At 40.8% G+C, this 16,961-nt stretch overlaps 1 protein-coding gene across 2 annotated transcripts in view; it reads left to right on the top strand.

The window, feature by feature from the left end:
• megf6b (multiple EGF-like-domains 6b) overlaps positions 1-15,303 on the top strand; it is a 212,793-nt gene extending 197,490 nt beyond the window's left edge. For both annotated transcript variants that reach the window (XM_057846276.1, XM_057846277.1), the window contains 12 exons: positions 1,175-1,303; positions 1,374-1,502; positions 1,654-1,782; positions 1,874-2,005; positions 5,300-5,428; positions 9,432-9,560; positions 9,799-9,927; positions 9,998-10,126; positions 10,197-10,325; positions 10,392-10,520; positions 14,320-14,448; positions 14,530-15,303. In XM_057846276.1, the coding sequence (XP_057702259.1) occupies positions 1,175-1,303; positions 1,374-1,502; positions 1,654-1,782; positions 1,874-2,005; positions 5,300-5,428; positions 9,432-9,560; positions 9,799-9,927; positions 9,998-10,126; positions 10,197-10,325; positions 10,392-10,520; positions 14,320-14,448; positions 14,530-14,594 (1,487 nt within the window). In that variant the 3' untranslated portion in view covers positions 14,595-15,303. The remainder of the gene's footprint in view (positions 1-1,174; positions 1,304-1,373; positions 1,503-1,653; positions 1,783-1,873; positions 2,006-5,299; positions 5,429-9,431; positions 9,561-9,798; positions 9,928-9,997; positions 10,127-10,196; positions 10,326-10,391; positions 10,521-14,319; positions 14,449-14,529) is intronic.
• The last annotated feature ends 1,658 nt before the right edge of the window (positions 15,304-16,961 follow it).

The raw sequence follows: 16,961 nt of genomic DNA, 5'->3' as shown, positions 1-16,961 counted from the left end.
CAATGAGTCCAGACTTGAATCCCATAGAACTCCTGTGGAGAGATCCTAAAATGGCAGTTTGGAGAAGGCACCCTTCAAATCTCAGAGACCTGGAGAAGTTTTAAAATTCCAGCATTGTAAGAAACTCATTGATGGAAACCGGAAGCGGTTGTTCGCTGTTATTTTGTCTAAATGTTGTGCTACCAAGTATTAGGCTGAGGGTGCCAATACTTTGTACGGCCCATTTTTGGAGTTTTGTGTAAAATGATAATGATTCTTTTTCCATTCTCTTTTGTGTTTTTTCATTGCCAGCAAAATAAATGATGATATTACCACCAAAGCATTTGTAATTACAATCATTTTCTGGGAGAAATTGAACACTATCTCACAGAATTGCGGGGGTGCCAATACTTTTGGCCAGCAGTGTATTAATATCACATTTTAAAATGTTAACAATTATTACGGTAGAAATCAGTGAGTACAAATTTAAACAAAAATCAAGAAATGAAAATGAAATTTAGGAATATTCAGATAGCTAACATTTAAATAAAATTTTGTAAATGTATAAAATATCCTTGACTAAAATAAAACACTAAGAAGAAAATAAAACAATAAAAACATTAATAAAAAGAAATGAATACAAATTACACAACACAAATGCACAACAAAATAATAATAATCTAATAATCTACAATACAGTGTATTTCAAGCAAAAAAAAAAAGAATTTAGAAACATAAAAATTATATAAAATTATATTTAAAAAAATCATTTTATCTTATATCCTGAGTTTTTGTGTGTGTTGATACAGGATGACCCCAAAGAACAGGCTGCAAATTTGGGTAGACAGTATTCCTTATTTATTTAAAAACAAAACAAAACAAAACAAAAAAAATCCCGGAATGAATAGAAACCGTAGCTACAACTACTGCATTTTATTTTTTCCCCCCAGAACATCATATAGCATATTAAAAGTAAACTATTTTTAGCTGCAGTCTGTCTTTTTATTCTAAAAAAAGAAGAAAAAAAATGGGGGCATCGTTTTTTGGGGTCACCCTGGTATTCTTTAAAGTCTTCAGTGCGATCGCCACAATTGACGTTAAAATTCATTTCATGTCAGCAGGAAGTGGTTCTGCCAACTAAGTATTATCGTCAGCAACTTATGCGCGTTAGTTTAATATGTGTTTGGCCATACAGAGTGTGTGGCGGGACGCTTTGGCGCCGACTGCCAGCATGAGTGCAAGTGTGAGAACGGGGGCCGCTGTGACGCACAGACGGGACGCTGCAGCTGCGCTGGCGGATGGACGGGAGAGCGCTGCCACAAAGGTGAAAGTCGCACCAATACGTTTTTGAGTGTTTGCTCTAAGTCTTTTGTGACTTTGACTTGCACTTCCAGCATGTGAGCCGGGCACATTTGGACGTGAGTGCAAGGACAGGTGTCGGTGTGCGCATGGGGCGTCGTGCCACCACGTTACAGGCGACTGTCAATGTCCACCCGGGTGGAGAGGAAAACACTGTGATAAAGGTACTGCAAATGCTTGAGTCTCACAAATTTTCTGGTAACAACGACTCTTCATATAGACACTGTGTTTCTCTCAAGGAAAATAAAATACAGTACACTGAAATAACAGCAGACAAAACCAAATAAGTGCCTATGTTTTAATTTTTTTTTACAGCCTGTCTACCAGGTTCTTTCGGGCCTGGCTGCCTGCAACGCTGTGGCTGTTCTCCTGGTACATCCTGCCACCACGTCTCAGGAGAGTGCAGCTGCCCGGCAGGCCTCACAGGCAACGGCTGCGAGCAAAGTGAGTTTTAAAAGAAAATAATTGAATGCCATTTCAGCTTCTCCTCAAATGGTTAATGAAGACAACGTGTTTGTTGCTCTCCCCGTGTAAGCCTGCCATCCTGGAACCTTTGGTCCAAACTGCAATGAGGTTTGCCAATGCTCACAAACTAACCAACTCTGCCACCCGGTGTCTGGATTTTGCTACTGTGCTCCGGGTTTCCATGGGCTGAAATGTAACCGAAGTAGGTCTCAGTGCACACGGACACCAAAACACATACAGTGGTATGAAAACACACGAATGAAAATACAGTGTCTGCTTTAACTAAAACCACCCAAACATTCATAGGTTTTCATATTTTAATGAGGACAGCATGCAAACAATGACAGAAGTGGAAAGATATGTAAGTGAACCTTCTACCTAAGAAGACGTAAAGAGAAATTGAAACCAATTTTTACCAAACATTTTAAGTCAGGTGTGTGCCCAATCACTGATGAATGGTTTAAAGCTGCCCTGCCCACTAAAACACACACCTGTTAAGAAATGTCTTGATGAGAAGCATTGTCTGATGTCCATCATGGCTCGGTCAAAACAGCTGTCTGAAGACCTGTGGCCTATACTACGAAGCCGGTTTTCTGGCTTAGCAGGGTAACTTCGAGAGTAACTTTATCACGTGCGACGTAAGTTCGCGGCTATGCGAGACTACGAAAGGTGGATATGTTGGAACCGAGAAGTGTTGCCATGGCAACACACGCCACACGCCAAACCTGGTCGTGTCAGAGTTAGATCTTGCTTAACATCAGGATTCCAATTAACCACGCTCTATTTAAACAGCACCCCTCCGCGGACGTGTCCTCCTGACAATGACAGCGTACTTGGACGACCCATACGACATTGGCGCGCGGATTGTGAGGGGCTCTCTCCGGAGGGCACGGGTATTTCGGGACCGCCAAAATTCGCTGGCGTACCCGGAAGATGTTCTCCATGAAAGACATATTTTCAAGTGAGGAAATTCTTTACCTGTGCCAACTGATCGAGGCGGACGTCACTAATGTAACCCGCCGAGTCAGGCCCTCACAACCGCTCAGCTTGTGTGCCTGTCCGTGCGCCCTTTTGCCAGGAACAATATATGTATTCCATGAGTCCATCGGTGATGCTGAATATCTGCGTAAGAACACTGTATGCCGTGCGATTCGGAGTGGGGTATGGAAACGCTTCAAATTGATTGTTGAAATCGCTGAATGTAAACGAATGCGGAGCTTTGCTCTCATACAAGAAATATATTTAACGGACTTTCCAGCGTTATTTCGTTGTGTAAATATTTATAATAATCATAGAAATATGTAGACTATTTAAACATTGAGAAAACTTGCGTTTTTTTCTGCCAACTCGAAGAGATTAAATTGTCAAATCCACTGATAGGACAGACGCACAAATATAAAAGATATAAATGTTTATTGAATATGCATCTTACAGTCTTGTTTGTCAGCGAAAATTCGTTACAAAAGACGGGCTTTAATTTACGCAACAACGCATGGCATCCCGGCATTTTCTTCTTCTCCTGAGTCCTCACAAATATAACATAAAATTTTGGGAGGGGGGGTTGGGCTTGGGCCTGCAAATCAAGTTGATTGATCGGACTCGGGTCGGGTCGAGCTGGATTTTTTAGGCCCAAACTAAAAAAAGGAACATACGTATTCATACAGTCAAGGAGACTAAACATACAATCATCCTGCTTCATGTGGTGATGCGCGATAAATTATTTCTTACTGTTAACGTACCAAATCTTCTTTTATTGTCCTGACAGCAGGCTTTATTTCTTTTCATGGACATAAGTAAACTGGCATATTGACGCATTCACAAATCACACGATCTGTAAATTTGCTGTCAACAGACCCGTCGCGCTCAACTCGCCGAATCGGTGTTGGATTTCGCGGTGAGGGTGGATTTTAATCATCGCGCATTCCTCCTCTGTGAAGTAAGGTGCCCGTGCCATTGTCACAAGTAGTGTTTGACTCTGCTCTCCGCCCCCTTTTATGTGAACGCGCAGTAACTCTGACTGGGTTGACACAGGTTCGACTAATCAACCTCATAATCAGCGTCGTAGCACCGATTGATCACAAACTAGACAACCAGGTTTTGTCAACTCCGGTTACCCGCTGGTAAACTGGATTACTTCTGGGGAGGTTGAACTCGGTTCGTAGTATAGGCCACTGGGATCAAGGATTGTTGATTTGTATAAAGCTGTGAAAGGATAAAAAAACATATCTAAAAGTCTGAATGTTCATCAATCGACAGTCAGAGAAGTTGTCTACAAATGAAGAGAGTTTGGCACTGTTGCTTCTTTCCCAAGGAGTAGCCGTCCACCAAAGATGACGCCAAGAGTCCTGCGCAGAATGCTCAGAGAGGTAAAAAAAAAAAAACCTAGAGTTTCTGCTAAAGACTTAAAGGAATCACTGGCAAAATCCAATATCTCTGCACACATCAACTTTATGTACAACTATGAGCAAGAACGGTGTTCATGGAAGGACTCCACGGAAGAAGCCACTGCTGTCTAATAAAAAAACATTGTTTTTAGTTAAATGTTCGCAAAAAGGCACTTGGACACTCCACAGACGTTTTGGCAAAATATTTTGTGGACTGGTGTAACCAAAGTTGAATTGTTTGGGAGTAACACACAACGTCATGTGTGGGTGAAAAATGGAACAGCTCACCAACATCAACACCTCATCCCCACCGTGAAGCATGGTGGAGGAAGCATCATGATTTGGGGCTGTTTTTCTGCCTCAGGGCCTGGACAACTTGCAATCCTTAATGGAAGAATGAATTCAAAAGTTTACGAGGATGTTTTGCAGGAAAAGCTGAGGTCATCAGTCAGAAAGTTGAAGCTAAAAAGAGGATGGGTGCTGCAACAAGACAATGAAGTAAATCAACTTCAGAATGGTTTCGAAAGAACAAAATACACGTTCTGGAGTGGCCAAGGCAAAGTCTTGACTTGAACCCTATTGAGATCCTGTTGCATGACCTAAAGACAGCGATTCATGCCAGACATCCCAGGAATCTGACTGAACTACAGCAGTTTTGTAGAGAAAAATGGGCCAAGATTAGTCCTGATCGATGTGCCAGACTGATCTGTAGCAACAGGAAGCGTCTGGTTGAAGTTGTTGCTGACAAAGGGGGGTGCCACAAAATTTAAAATGTGATGGCCCGCTTACTTATTCCCCCCCCTTCTGTCATTGTTTGCATTATATCCTCATTAAAATATGAAAACCTATAAATGTTTGGGTGGTTTAAGTTAAAGTAGACACTGCTTTTTCGTCTGTGTGATTTTGACAAAGATGAGATCACATTTGTTAGTGATTTAATGCAGAAATTTGAGAAATTCCAAAAGGTTCAGATACTTTTTCATACCACTGTACAATGACTTGATTCAAAATTTTTTTTTCACTACCAGTAGGTTGACCTAATTTGAGCTGATGAATTGATACATTTCCCTTCATTTCAATGGCACCACCGTATGTGTTGTCTTCTAATTCAGCATGTGAAGCTGGTCATTATGGTCCGGATTGTGAGCGGGAGTGCGATTGCCAAAACGGCGGCGTGTGCATGCCGTCCACCGGCGCCTGCAAATGTCCCGCAGGATATATCGGTGCTCGCTGCAACACATGTGAGTCCCGAAGAAACAAAACAGCAACATTAGCCGCTTTCGGTCTCTGTACCTCAGTACTTGGTTCCCTGTGACTATAGGCCTCTCCACTAGTTACAGGAACTATCCTTTGACAGGTAGTCGTGTTCACAAATGGGTACTGTGCTTGATACGAAATGATACGGAAATCAACGAAATGTAGACCGTCAATGACACAGCTGCAATTCTTGCATGTTTGAAGGGAATACCCAGATAGCAAATTATAACTGGAGCGGACATGGGCCAGATGTACTGCAAATTTCGGCCCAATTTCGTAAGACCGACTCGCCCCAGTGTCTTTTTGAACAATGGGCCAAACTCAGTATGGATTCACATGCCGCATCAGCAAACAGTTTTGGGTCAGAACTGGTCCAAAGTAGCAGAAACTATATTAAAATTTATGGCTCAGATGTGGCACACATGTTACCCAATCTGGGTTAGCTTTGTATTAAAACCGTTTTCAGTATTAAATTGGAGGTCCATTTTGTTCAATGTATCATATTGTGTTTATATTGCAAAAAGAGCAACACGTTCACATTTCTTCATCATGCCATTTATTAATGCTAACATATTAATTCACCATAACATTACAACATTGTTATTTCACAAAATATTTTAATTAGAACAAGCAACTCCACATTAAAGATGATAAGGTTCTGGGGTAATGGGGGACCTAAGCGCAGAGACTGGAGGCAAACTAGAAGTGGTAACAAGAGTTTATGGACGATGAGAGGGATAGTAGGGATAGATAGATAGATAGATAGTGTCCGAAGACTCCGGTGGGCAGTTTGGTGATAGAACAGGTGAACAGGCAGGCAGGTGTTCTGGCAGGCAAGCAATACATGATCAAGGGGGGAAAAAAAACAAAAATGAGCTCAGTATCAAGATCACAAGATCTTTAATAGGTGAAAGTTGGAGTCACAAACCCATGTAATTGAGTTGTTGATCTGGCGATGATGTGAGGCCGAGGACTAGTTTAAGTAAGCTACTGACGATGATCACCGGCACCTGGTCCCAGGCTCACCCATCCGTCCAATCATGCAATCAAGACAGTGACACAGAAACACAAGGAGGAGGAGCAGGGCTCAGGGGGCAGGAGCCCCAACAGTATTCCAACATTGAAACATTTACAGCAATACAGAATAAATGCTTTCTCCCTCCATATGTTGTTCTGGAACAAATTTTGAATTGCTTAACTTGGACACATGGCAGATCACTTGAATACACCGGCCATTTTATGAACTCTCGATTGAATAACAATCAGTGACTTTAAAATGCGATTTTAACTTTGAATAAAGCACTTACCATAATAATTTGCTGTCCGCCGATACGCTGTGTCCTGACTCCTGCGTGTTCTGTTTAGTGTCGCAGCGCAGATGCCCTCCTTCAGAGTATGCACCGTTGTGACGTCAACATTAACCGTTGCATTTCAGATTTCGAGTGCGTCCGATCTGCACGCCCCGCCCCGTAACAGTGTGTAACTTATCATTTGGACTGTCAGATTGATGATCCCGGCCACATCTGGTGCACTGACGTTCAGCAGGCATGATTGCTATGTGAATCTGGCGAGTTGACGGCGACTCTGGCGCACAGTCACGTGCTATCGGGGTAGTTCCATCGGTGAGGAAATCTAGCGTTTAACCTCGAGACTGGAAGAGCATACAGGTTTAGCTTAGTTTTTTTTTTTGTTTTAAGGTAGGGCGGTTCCTTGAGACGCGAGAGTGTGGAAGGGGCATAGCTGCTGATCTGTGCGAATCACGAAACACCTACGTAATTGAGTTCCTACGGCCCCCCTACCTCATCATAGGCTGAGTGTGACTTTTGGGGCAGGAGGGGCACAACATGTTGATGAAGCCAAAACGCAGTTTCAACATTAAAATTTGTAAAACTTCCAAGAATAATTATAATAATAAGTTGTAAAAAAGCCTTTTTGTTTCCCATCATTTTTGAGGGGAATTCTAAATCACTGAAATATACATTTCACCAAGATCGTCATCCATTGAATATGGTACACCCGCCAGTGTTAAAAGGTGTCCTGTCAAATTTTGCATCCCATCAGAAATTGCAACTTTGTGTTAAAAATGGTCGCGAATACAGCGGTTACAAAGTAAACACTACAAACTTTCTTGAAATAAAGGAATATTTATTTACATTTGATCATGGACGGACATGTAGAAAAGTTCTCCTCAGACACATTCTGCCATGTTAGCTGCACACAACAACTGCATGCCACTATATCCCTATTTACGTCTTCGCCATGTAGTTCAGCATTAATTTACGCCATATTCTTGTGGAACAAGTATGTTTACGATGCTACTTGTTTATTTAGCACCTGTCGATAACATTGATAATCCAATTGAATGTAAGAGAGGCCTTATTCACCACCACAACAGCTTTGGGAGTAAAATATTATATGTGTGCAAAATTTGTAGTACTATTAGCATCTTTAGTAGGGAAAATTGAAACTCCTCTCACCATTTTGGCAGTGCTCTCTGGCTTTTCATGGTTCACATTTTCAATCCTTGGTTCTTGCTTAGTAGTTGTCGCTTTTGAAAGCTTAGGTTTGAAAAAATTACGTATATCCATCTTGCCTCTTCATTCCTCAGGTGGTTTTGACTAAGCAAAGCAAATGACTGTCTAAGGTGCTAGTTGTGTTACTTTGTGGATTTCTTGAATAAGACAACTTCCTGAAAGGGTTGACTGACAGATCTTTAGTTACAGAACAGAATAGAGGCATCATCAACTAGGAGTGGGAACCTCTTGGTACCTCACGATACGATACGCGATACAAAGCTCACGATAACGATGATCTGACGATATAGCGATACAACCATTTTCGATACATTGGTCAGGAAATCATTCTAGGATATTCTACAGAAAACTAATAAACAGATAAACAAGCTTCCGCTGTGAATTGGAATGAGTTTATCACTCGTAGACGTCCAATCCATTTGAACTTGGACGTTTAATCCCACTTCAAACAGATTAAACGTCTATGGCTGTCAGTGGCAGCCAATGCCAGGCAATGAGTAATTTTGGGCCATTCAAGGTCATTTACCTGTTGATTTTCAGTTACTTCCTGTTGATTTTGGGGTATTTTATGGGTCACTTGCTGTTTATTTTGCGTTACAGAACAGGAAGTGACCTGGGAATCACCCAAATGAATAGGCAGTGACTCAAACTCAACAGGAAATGACCTGTAAATGCCCTAAAATGCAAAGCAAGTGACCTGTAAATGCCCCGAAAATCGGACCGAATGACTGAATGCTCTGGTTTGGGCGTTGAGCACCGTCAATGGGAGCCTTTTTTTTTTAAATTGACACCTTTTTAAAATGATATGTCGATTCTTGACAGGAGCATATTGATAACCTTTTGGGATACAAAGTATCATGATATATCACCATTTTGATATTTTGTCACACCCCTATCATCAACATTAACTGTCCACTGGTGGGCCTTTTATCAGCTGTCTCGAGCTCGCTGCGTATCTCTGACTTGCGTGCGCTGTGACGAGCAGACATTACTAATTGAACATGCAGATACGATTTGCTCATATCATTACAATAGTGACATGATCGGTTCGAAAAATAATTTTGACCCATTATATATTTTTTGGGGTTCATTTAATTCATTTTTGTTGTTTGTTTTTTATGCTTTTCAACTTTTCTAGACAATATTTTACCGGAATTTTTTAAATTTTAAAATCATATATAGGAAAGTCAATTACGTGCAATCACACTTTTTGGCCATCAGGGGGGGCCTGGCCCCCCTGCACCCCCCTTAAAATCCGCTTATGCTCATAGTCCGAATTAAAATGGATCTCTGAACTCAAGTTCCTGGTTCCTAGTTCCTACGTGGTTGAACATGCATAATTACGTCATCGTCTCCCAAAAGATCCTAGGAACAGCGAATAGTTCCTACAGTGCGAAAGTGGCTAATAATATTGCGATTGAGGTGACGTGTCTTTTCGTTTGCTTGATGACAGCTTGTCCCAATGGTCGCTATGGAGTGGAGTGCTCTCAGGTGGCCAACTGTGGAGACGGTGCAAAGAACGACCCAGTGACTGGTCGTTGCGTGTGCCCGCCTGGACGGAGAGGAAGTCACTGTGCACAGGGTGAGTGCCCTATTGCTGAAGGGAAAAGGGACACAAATATGGAATTAGATTTGTGTCAAAAAAAGAAAACTTCTGGCTTCAAAGAAGAGATTAAATATTGCATACTGCCTTAAATAAAAAATCTAAATTGCATCGAATTTATTTATTCATTTTTATTTTTTATTTTTTTTACACAGCCCATAAGCAAAGAAAACTGATTCATACCTTCACTAACAAGGCAACTGTTGTGTTTGATCAGATTGTCCTTCAGGCTGGTTTGGGTCGGACTGTAAGCGTCCTTGCAACTGCAGTAACGGCGCCGCCTGCCACCCGGCAACCGGCAATTGCACGTGTGGGCTAGGTTGGACTGGACAAAGCTGCGATACTGGTAACACACTGTCAAATATTCTGAAGGGAGCACTCATGTGGCAGCCTGTCTTCCTTTTCTCGCCTCGCAGAATGCCCAACGGGTACATTTGGCGCCAACTGCCAATTGACGTGCGCGTGCCAAAATAACGGCAAGTGCGACAGAGTGAGCGGCGCCTGTCACTGCGCTCCGGGATACTACGGGCACGTGTGTCAACATGGTGAGGAAACGACACAGTGGTTTGTCATGTAATTACACCAGTTATTATTCCCAACTATTGACGTCCTCAGTATGTCCGGATGGTCTATACGGTGTACAATGTCAATTGCGGTGCGATTGCGAGGCGGGAGCTACGTGCCAGCCGGTGTCTGGTCAGTGCATTTGTCCCGCCGGACGTCATGGCGCTCGCTGCCATAAAGGTGAGTACCAGCAACTTCAGTGCCGCCCCCCTGTGGCTCATTTATGTTGCAATTGTCTCTGTTCAGTGTGCGAACAGGGCACGTACGGTCGCGACTGCGCAAAAGCGTGCGACTGTGACGGCGATGCACCATGCGATCCCGTCACAGGAGGATGTCTCTGTGCTGCAGGGAGGACCGGAGAGAGATGTGACCTCGGTGAGATGAACTTAGCCTCTTTTTTTACTTCTGAGTCTACCGGTAGTTTTTCAAATATCCTTTTTTTTTTTTTTTTTTTGATACAGCCGTTCGATTTTGCCTAACAAGAACATCCCGATTATTTTCTCGAAGACTTTTTTGGCAAAATAAAAATAATCACAAATAAAGTATTCGGAATGTCTTCTATTTAAATTGTTTTTTCTTTAATAGATCTCAAAGTGCCAGCGAATTTAAGCATGCTAATGCACACAGAACAATCCCTTAGGATTGAGAGTATTTTATTTATACAACAGACTCCAGCTATGTTCTTAATTAAAGCAATAATGAAAGAAGAAAGTGCAACAACATCAAACATGAGAAAAAGCATTCAGTCAGTCTGTAAACCAAATTTTCTGTCAGCAAGTCAGTCTGCCAACTAGCTAGCCAGCCAGTCAATCAAGTCAGTCAAGTGAAGTAGGTAGGCAGGCTCAGGGTGATGTGCTGTCACATTTTTCTCTGACTTAAATACATTAATGATTTGTGCAAAACTGTCACTTATTAATAACAATATGCAGGGTGGCACTAACCTTGTCTAAACAAACACAAATATGCACCCCAGTGAAGGTAACAAACAGAATGATCCCTTAGGTTTATGAGCACCTCATCTTTAAAAAAAATGACATCATTAATGGGGCAAATGATCCCTTAGGTTTATGAGCACCTCATCTTTACAAATGACATCATTAATGGGCCAATGAACAATGTGCATATAGACTGACTTTTCAAATATAGACTTATGCATTTTGCCAAAATATGTTATAGTTTTAAAACAAAAAAACAACATGGCATGCTTTTAGTTACTGTAATCTAGTAGAAGCAATTTTGACAGGAAAACGAGAGAGGGACACACGCACACGCATATACTTTCATACTTGTGGTATAGTGCAATATACACTCAGCCAGAAGTGGCGCTATATTACTGTCTGTCGTTGTGTTGTACATGAAAGTGTGCAGACGAAGTAAATGAGGAAGTGTTGAACGTTTTAAGGCTGCATGTTTTATTCGACAATCCACATCAATTCTTGTACATATACAACAATACCTTTAAGGACATCATGAGATGATACACTTAGTCATGGAGTTATGCAATTTGTGTCCAAAGTTGGCTAGGCAAAAGTAGCAGAATTGCTGGTAGCCATGGTTGTTGTTGTTCTTGTTGTTTAAGACCGCGCACTATCGTGGGAGGAAGCGGAAACTATGAAAATGGTGTGGTTTTGAAAATCGAACATACCAATTTTAACCTTTTTAACATCAGTTTTAACCAGAAAAGTCCGTTTCGGTTAAAAATTGATTAATTGAACAGCCTTAGCGCCGGAAGGATCTTTGCCATTTTTCGCTCTCCTTTTTTCATATTATTGCCTCAAAAAAGAAAGTTGGGTGTTCAAGCTGGGTAATTAAAGGCAATTACCATGGACACGAATCATCAACAGTGTGAAGTCCGCGAAATTTTTGGTTCACATAACGTAAAAATAAGGACAGTCAGGGTTTCCCCTAGGATTTTTTGAAGCTGTCGTGGTGGGCTGCATCGGAGTCGGGACGGCCTCAACATGTCGTGCCACAGCGAAAAAAATAATTTCGTGTTTTTTTCCTCAAGAAGAACCATATCAAAGATATATTTGAAATATTTTAGTAGCCAGGCTAATGTCGTAGCGCTCAGCTACGGTACATGTATGTAAATTGCGTAGCTGATTACAGCTACGTTACCCTACGTAATAATTAGGGTTGCCATCTGTCCCTTGAAATAAGGAACCATCTGTAATTGGGAATTAAATTTTGCGTTCCGTATTGAACTAATACAGAATATAAATAAATAGATACATTTCTATACATTTTAGGAGTTTTGGGGATGTCCCTTTTTTTCCTGCCTGTACAGCTTTGGGCGCAAGGGTGGCGTCCGGTATTTCTTATTTCTGAAAGGTGGCAACCCTAGTAATAATAAGACTTTTTTTGTCGTAGCAATAGTACGACTTACATCTCGTAGTTACCCAGGGGTCGGCAACCCAAAATGTAGAAAGAGCCAAATTTGACCAAAAAAACTAATTGATACAGTATGTCTGGAGCCTCCAAAAATTAAAAACACCAGCTGTATGTATCGATATTAGCTATATTAGCCTACAATTAAAATGAAAAAGTTGGCTACAAATACATAGTTAGCCTTTATGATTAAATGTTTTTCTTTTCCCTGCAGTGGAGCCAGTAGAGGATGACACACCACGTGACTACTCTGTTGTACGATGCCACCTCAAGTTTAACTTCATTACAATATTAATGAATTAAAAGATTGTTTGTGTCATGTTTGTCCTCCTACAGAAACCATATTAAAACATAAAATATATTTCTCTCCCCCATCTTTTTCCATTTTCAAAAATCTTTGAAAAAGTTCCAGGGAGCCACTAGGACAGCGCTAAAGAGCCGCGGGTTGCAGATCCCTGTCGTAGTCCTTCTTTATCCTTTTATTTGGCGCTAATACGTACTACATTTACACAACAATAATAGTCCTTTTAACCGACCTATTTTAAGGAGTAGGGGGGAAATTCTAATAGCCGTGTCAAGAGTTTTGCTAGTTTTGGAGATTGGTGAACAGTTTTTTTTTTTTTTTATGTTGTTGTTCGTGAACTACATTTCCACACAAACGCACATCAAGGTACCATTAACTTAGGAAGGAGAGGTCTGAGTCATTTTTCAAGTGTCCCAGAGCTTGCGAAACTTGGAAAAAAGCGCATTTATCAAAGTTTACCCAGCTGTGATTGCGTATATCTGTCAGCCAAAACAGCCTGATAGCCCAGATATAAGTAAGGTCTGCCCCTCGTTGTAGATGTTAGCGTGGTGGCGCTCTGAAAATAGAGCAAGGCTCTATTTTGGGCCCTGCCTCTCGGTGCAAATTCATTCAAACCTGGCCTTCTGTCCACCGCTCACTTTCGCCAAAAAGTCCAATACAAACTACTGTAATGCCCCGGATATGGGAAAGAAGGAGAGGAGTCGGTATTGGCTTACAAACTTTATTGTGGTAACAATAATGAAGAAAAACAATAACTAAATAACAGTGGGCTGCCATGACATGACATGCCGTGACTCGCTCTCTCGCTCGTTCTCCCATTCTTCCTACTCGCTTCCCCCTGTGTCACAGCTCCCCAGTCCGATCATCTCTTAAGGCGGCCGAGCTTAGTTACAGACATTACAATACACAATGAACTCTTCACACTCGGCTGTCGCTAGATTGAAACGGCCTTAAAAAATAAAATAAAAACATCTCATTTGCAAGGAGTGGCAGCTTTTATTTTGGTGTGGCGGTGCACCACAATCTCTTATCTGTAGAGGAAACCCTGACAATAGTGCAACGAATCGGTTTGTGTGTATGCTTCAGTTTACAATGTTGATGTGTTGAGTTTTGTGTTTTCTGTGCTGTCCCTAAACACACCACGTGTCTGACTGGACAGGGATAAGGGAGGGGTGGCCGGCAGGAGAAGGCTGTTCACAGTCGTCGTGTTCTGTGCTTTGGCTTGTAAATAAACCATTGAAAACCTTAACTATGCAGCATCTATGCAGCATAATTGCTGCTTATATTTAAAAAAAAAAAAAAAAAAAAGTTTACATGAAAGAAAACAACAACAAACAATCGCACTTCCTCCGATGGGACATGCGCCCATTGCGATGGCAATGATGAATGAAAATATTGTGCAGGCCTAGTTTGTACCCATAAGTAAGAAAAATTTGACTTGTTTGTGTTTGCTATTTTGATGTGATTTAACTTGTATGACAGAGTGCCGAGGTGATCGCTTCGGACCCGACTGTACTCAGAGCTGCGAATGTCAACACGACGCTCGCTGCGACCCACGCAACGGCCGCTGTAGCTGCACGCACATGTGGATCGGGTTCTCTTGCCATGAAGGTAAGCTCGATTCTTCAAGTTCATTTTCTCCGAATGTGCAGACACACATCCTCACACTTGCGTGTGCGTGTGTGTCATCAGGGGGACCTCCACACTTGGCCCCTGGGAAGAGTCTGGAAAGTTCAACACATGAAAACGCCTTATAATGTTCCCATTCAGTGGAACACAACGAAGGGGACGTTCGTTTCGCTTGAAAACTGCATGGAAGAAATCGGCGTGGAGAGACTCAGATGCGATTGCACTCCGGCACATGAGCTTTTTTTTTTCCTGCTCTTTGGTATTTTGTGGTTAATATTTTGTCCTTGAAATACCTTTTTTTCAATTACTGTGTATTGTTTTTTATTTAATTGAAACATGCTGGAATGTTTTCATTTACTATGCAACTTTTCACCTCGGTCAACAAATCATGAATTGGCGGTTTTTCTTACAATTTTATGTTATTTTGCAGTTGTATTTTTAAAGTTCTAATTTGTTCAAATATTGTTTATAATACAGCAATATTGGGGCTGTGTCAAGAAAAAAATATGAACAAAAACATACTGAAACAAAATATCATTAAAAATTATTTTTAAAGAAAATAATATACAGCAAAAAAGTTTGTAAGATGGCAATAATACATTTTCCCCTTTTCCTCACAAAAATGGACTGGAACTGTTTTTCAGTGCAAAAAGAATGACATCACAGGAGTTAAATATTTTTGGTATTGAAGTCATTTTTTCTACATAAGGTTACAAGAATAAATTAGTTTATGTGCAAAAAAATCTGAATAAAGATGTATTTTTTTAAACAAAGTATTACTCTGAGAAGATGAATTATTTGGGGGTGAAAGGTACTAAATGTTATCGTTTCAGGGAAAAAAAAGTTGAGTGAAAAAATATAAATGAAAAAAATTATTATTTAATTAGTTATTTGTAATTGAAAGAAATGTATTTTCCCACAAAATTGATTAATTATTATTTTTTTAAAAATCCATTTCCAGTACAGGTAGTCGCCGGGTTACGAACGAGTTCCGTTCCTACGCTGGCGACATAAACAGAATTTCCGCTTAAGTCGGAATTAACCCATTAAGTAGCTCAAAATAACTATCCAAAAGTATTGTATTTTGTTTAATGATGGAGGATACACTGCCCTCTGGTGGCAGCATTGGGTCTGGCTGGACTGTCGCCTTATGACTGAGGAGCAGACTCGTCTGACATGGCTCAAGGACAACTGCGCTCTGGTTTGGTCCACATAAGACTGTAAGTTGTTTCAGCTAACACACTGCTGGCCAAAAGTATTGGCACCCCAACAATTCTGTCAGAGAATGCTCAATTTCTCCCAGAAAATGATTGCAATTACAAATCCTTTAGTAGTAATATCTTAATTTGTTTTGCTTGCAGTGAAAAAACACAAAAGAGAATGGGGGGGAAAAAATCATTATCATTTTACACAAAACTCCAAAAATGGGCCCGACAAAAGTATCGGCACCCTTTGAAAAATCATAAAATGCTTCTCTAATTTGTGTAATTGACAGCACCTGTTACTTACCTGTGGCACATAACAGGTGGTGGCAATAACTAAATCACACTTGCAGCAAGTTAAAATGGATTAAAGTTGACTCAACCTCTGTCCTGTGTCCTTGTGCGGCATGCTAAATGTTTACCACATGGAGAAAAGAAAGAAGACCAAAGAACTGTTTCAGAACTTGAGGAGCAAAATTGTGAGGAAGCATGGGCAATCTTAAGGCCACAAGTCCATTTCCAAAGACCTGAATATTCCTGTGTCTCCCGTGCGCAGTGTTATCAATAAGTTCAAAGCCTATGGCACAGTGGATAACCTCCCTAGATGTGGATGGAAAAGAGAAATTGACGAGAGATTTTAACGAAAGATTGTGCGGATGGTGGATAAAGAAGCTCAACTAACATCCAAACAAGTTCAAGCTGTCCCGCAGTCTGAGGGTAAAAAAGTTCTACTAAAAAAATATATTTTAAGAAGTTCTATTTCGAGAGTAAAAAGTTTATGTTCTTTAAAAGAACATTTTTATATCAGAAAGCTAATGAACAAAATGGATTGCAGCTTATTGTAAAACAAAAGTCATGCGAATATACAAAATTACCATGAACAAAATTAAAGGTGACCTAGTGATTTTTCTTTTGAATTTCATTTCATTATGAGTGAGTCAATTTGCTGTTTTGTTGTTGCTGTACAGACACGCAGACACCATTTTCATTTGCCATTCTTCATTGATTTTTTTAATGATGATGAAGCTGTACATCCTTTTCTAGAATTCAGATTCAAGCACAGTGCCGTTAGCAACGCCTGCGAAAGAACATAAAAAAAGAATCATAAAAAAACAAAAGGCAGAGGCGATCACTACTGGAATATATTGTATATATAATATATACAGGGGTCTCATTATTTACACGAGATCTTTGTCTCTCTCGGCTGTTTTTCTCCAAGATCACAACACAACTGGTCAGTCTTATCGAGAGGGGGAGAAAAAAAACAGCCAATGAAACGTGATGAATCGATCC

The sequence above is a fragment of the Corythoichthys intestinalis genome, chromosome 9 (assembly GCF_030265065.1).
Source record: "Corythoichthys intestinalis isolate RoL2023-P3 chromosome 9, ASM3026506v1, whole genome shotgun sequence".
Lineage (NCBI taxonomy): Eukaryota > Metazoa > Chordata > Actinopteri > Syngnathiformes > Syngnathidae > Corythoichthys > Corythoichthys intestinalis.
Note: the sequence above shows the minus strand (reverse complement) of the source record. Positions and strands in the feature narration are given on the sequence as shown.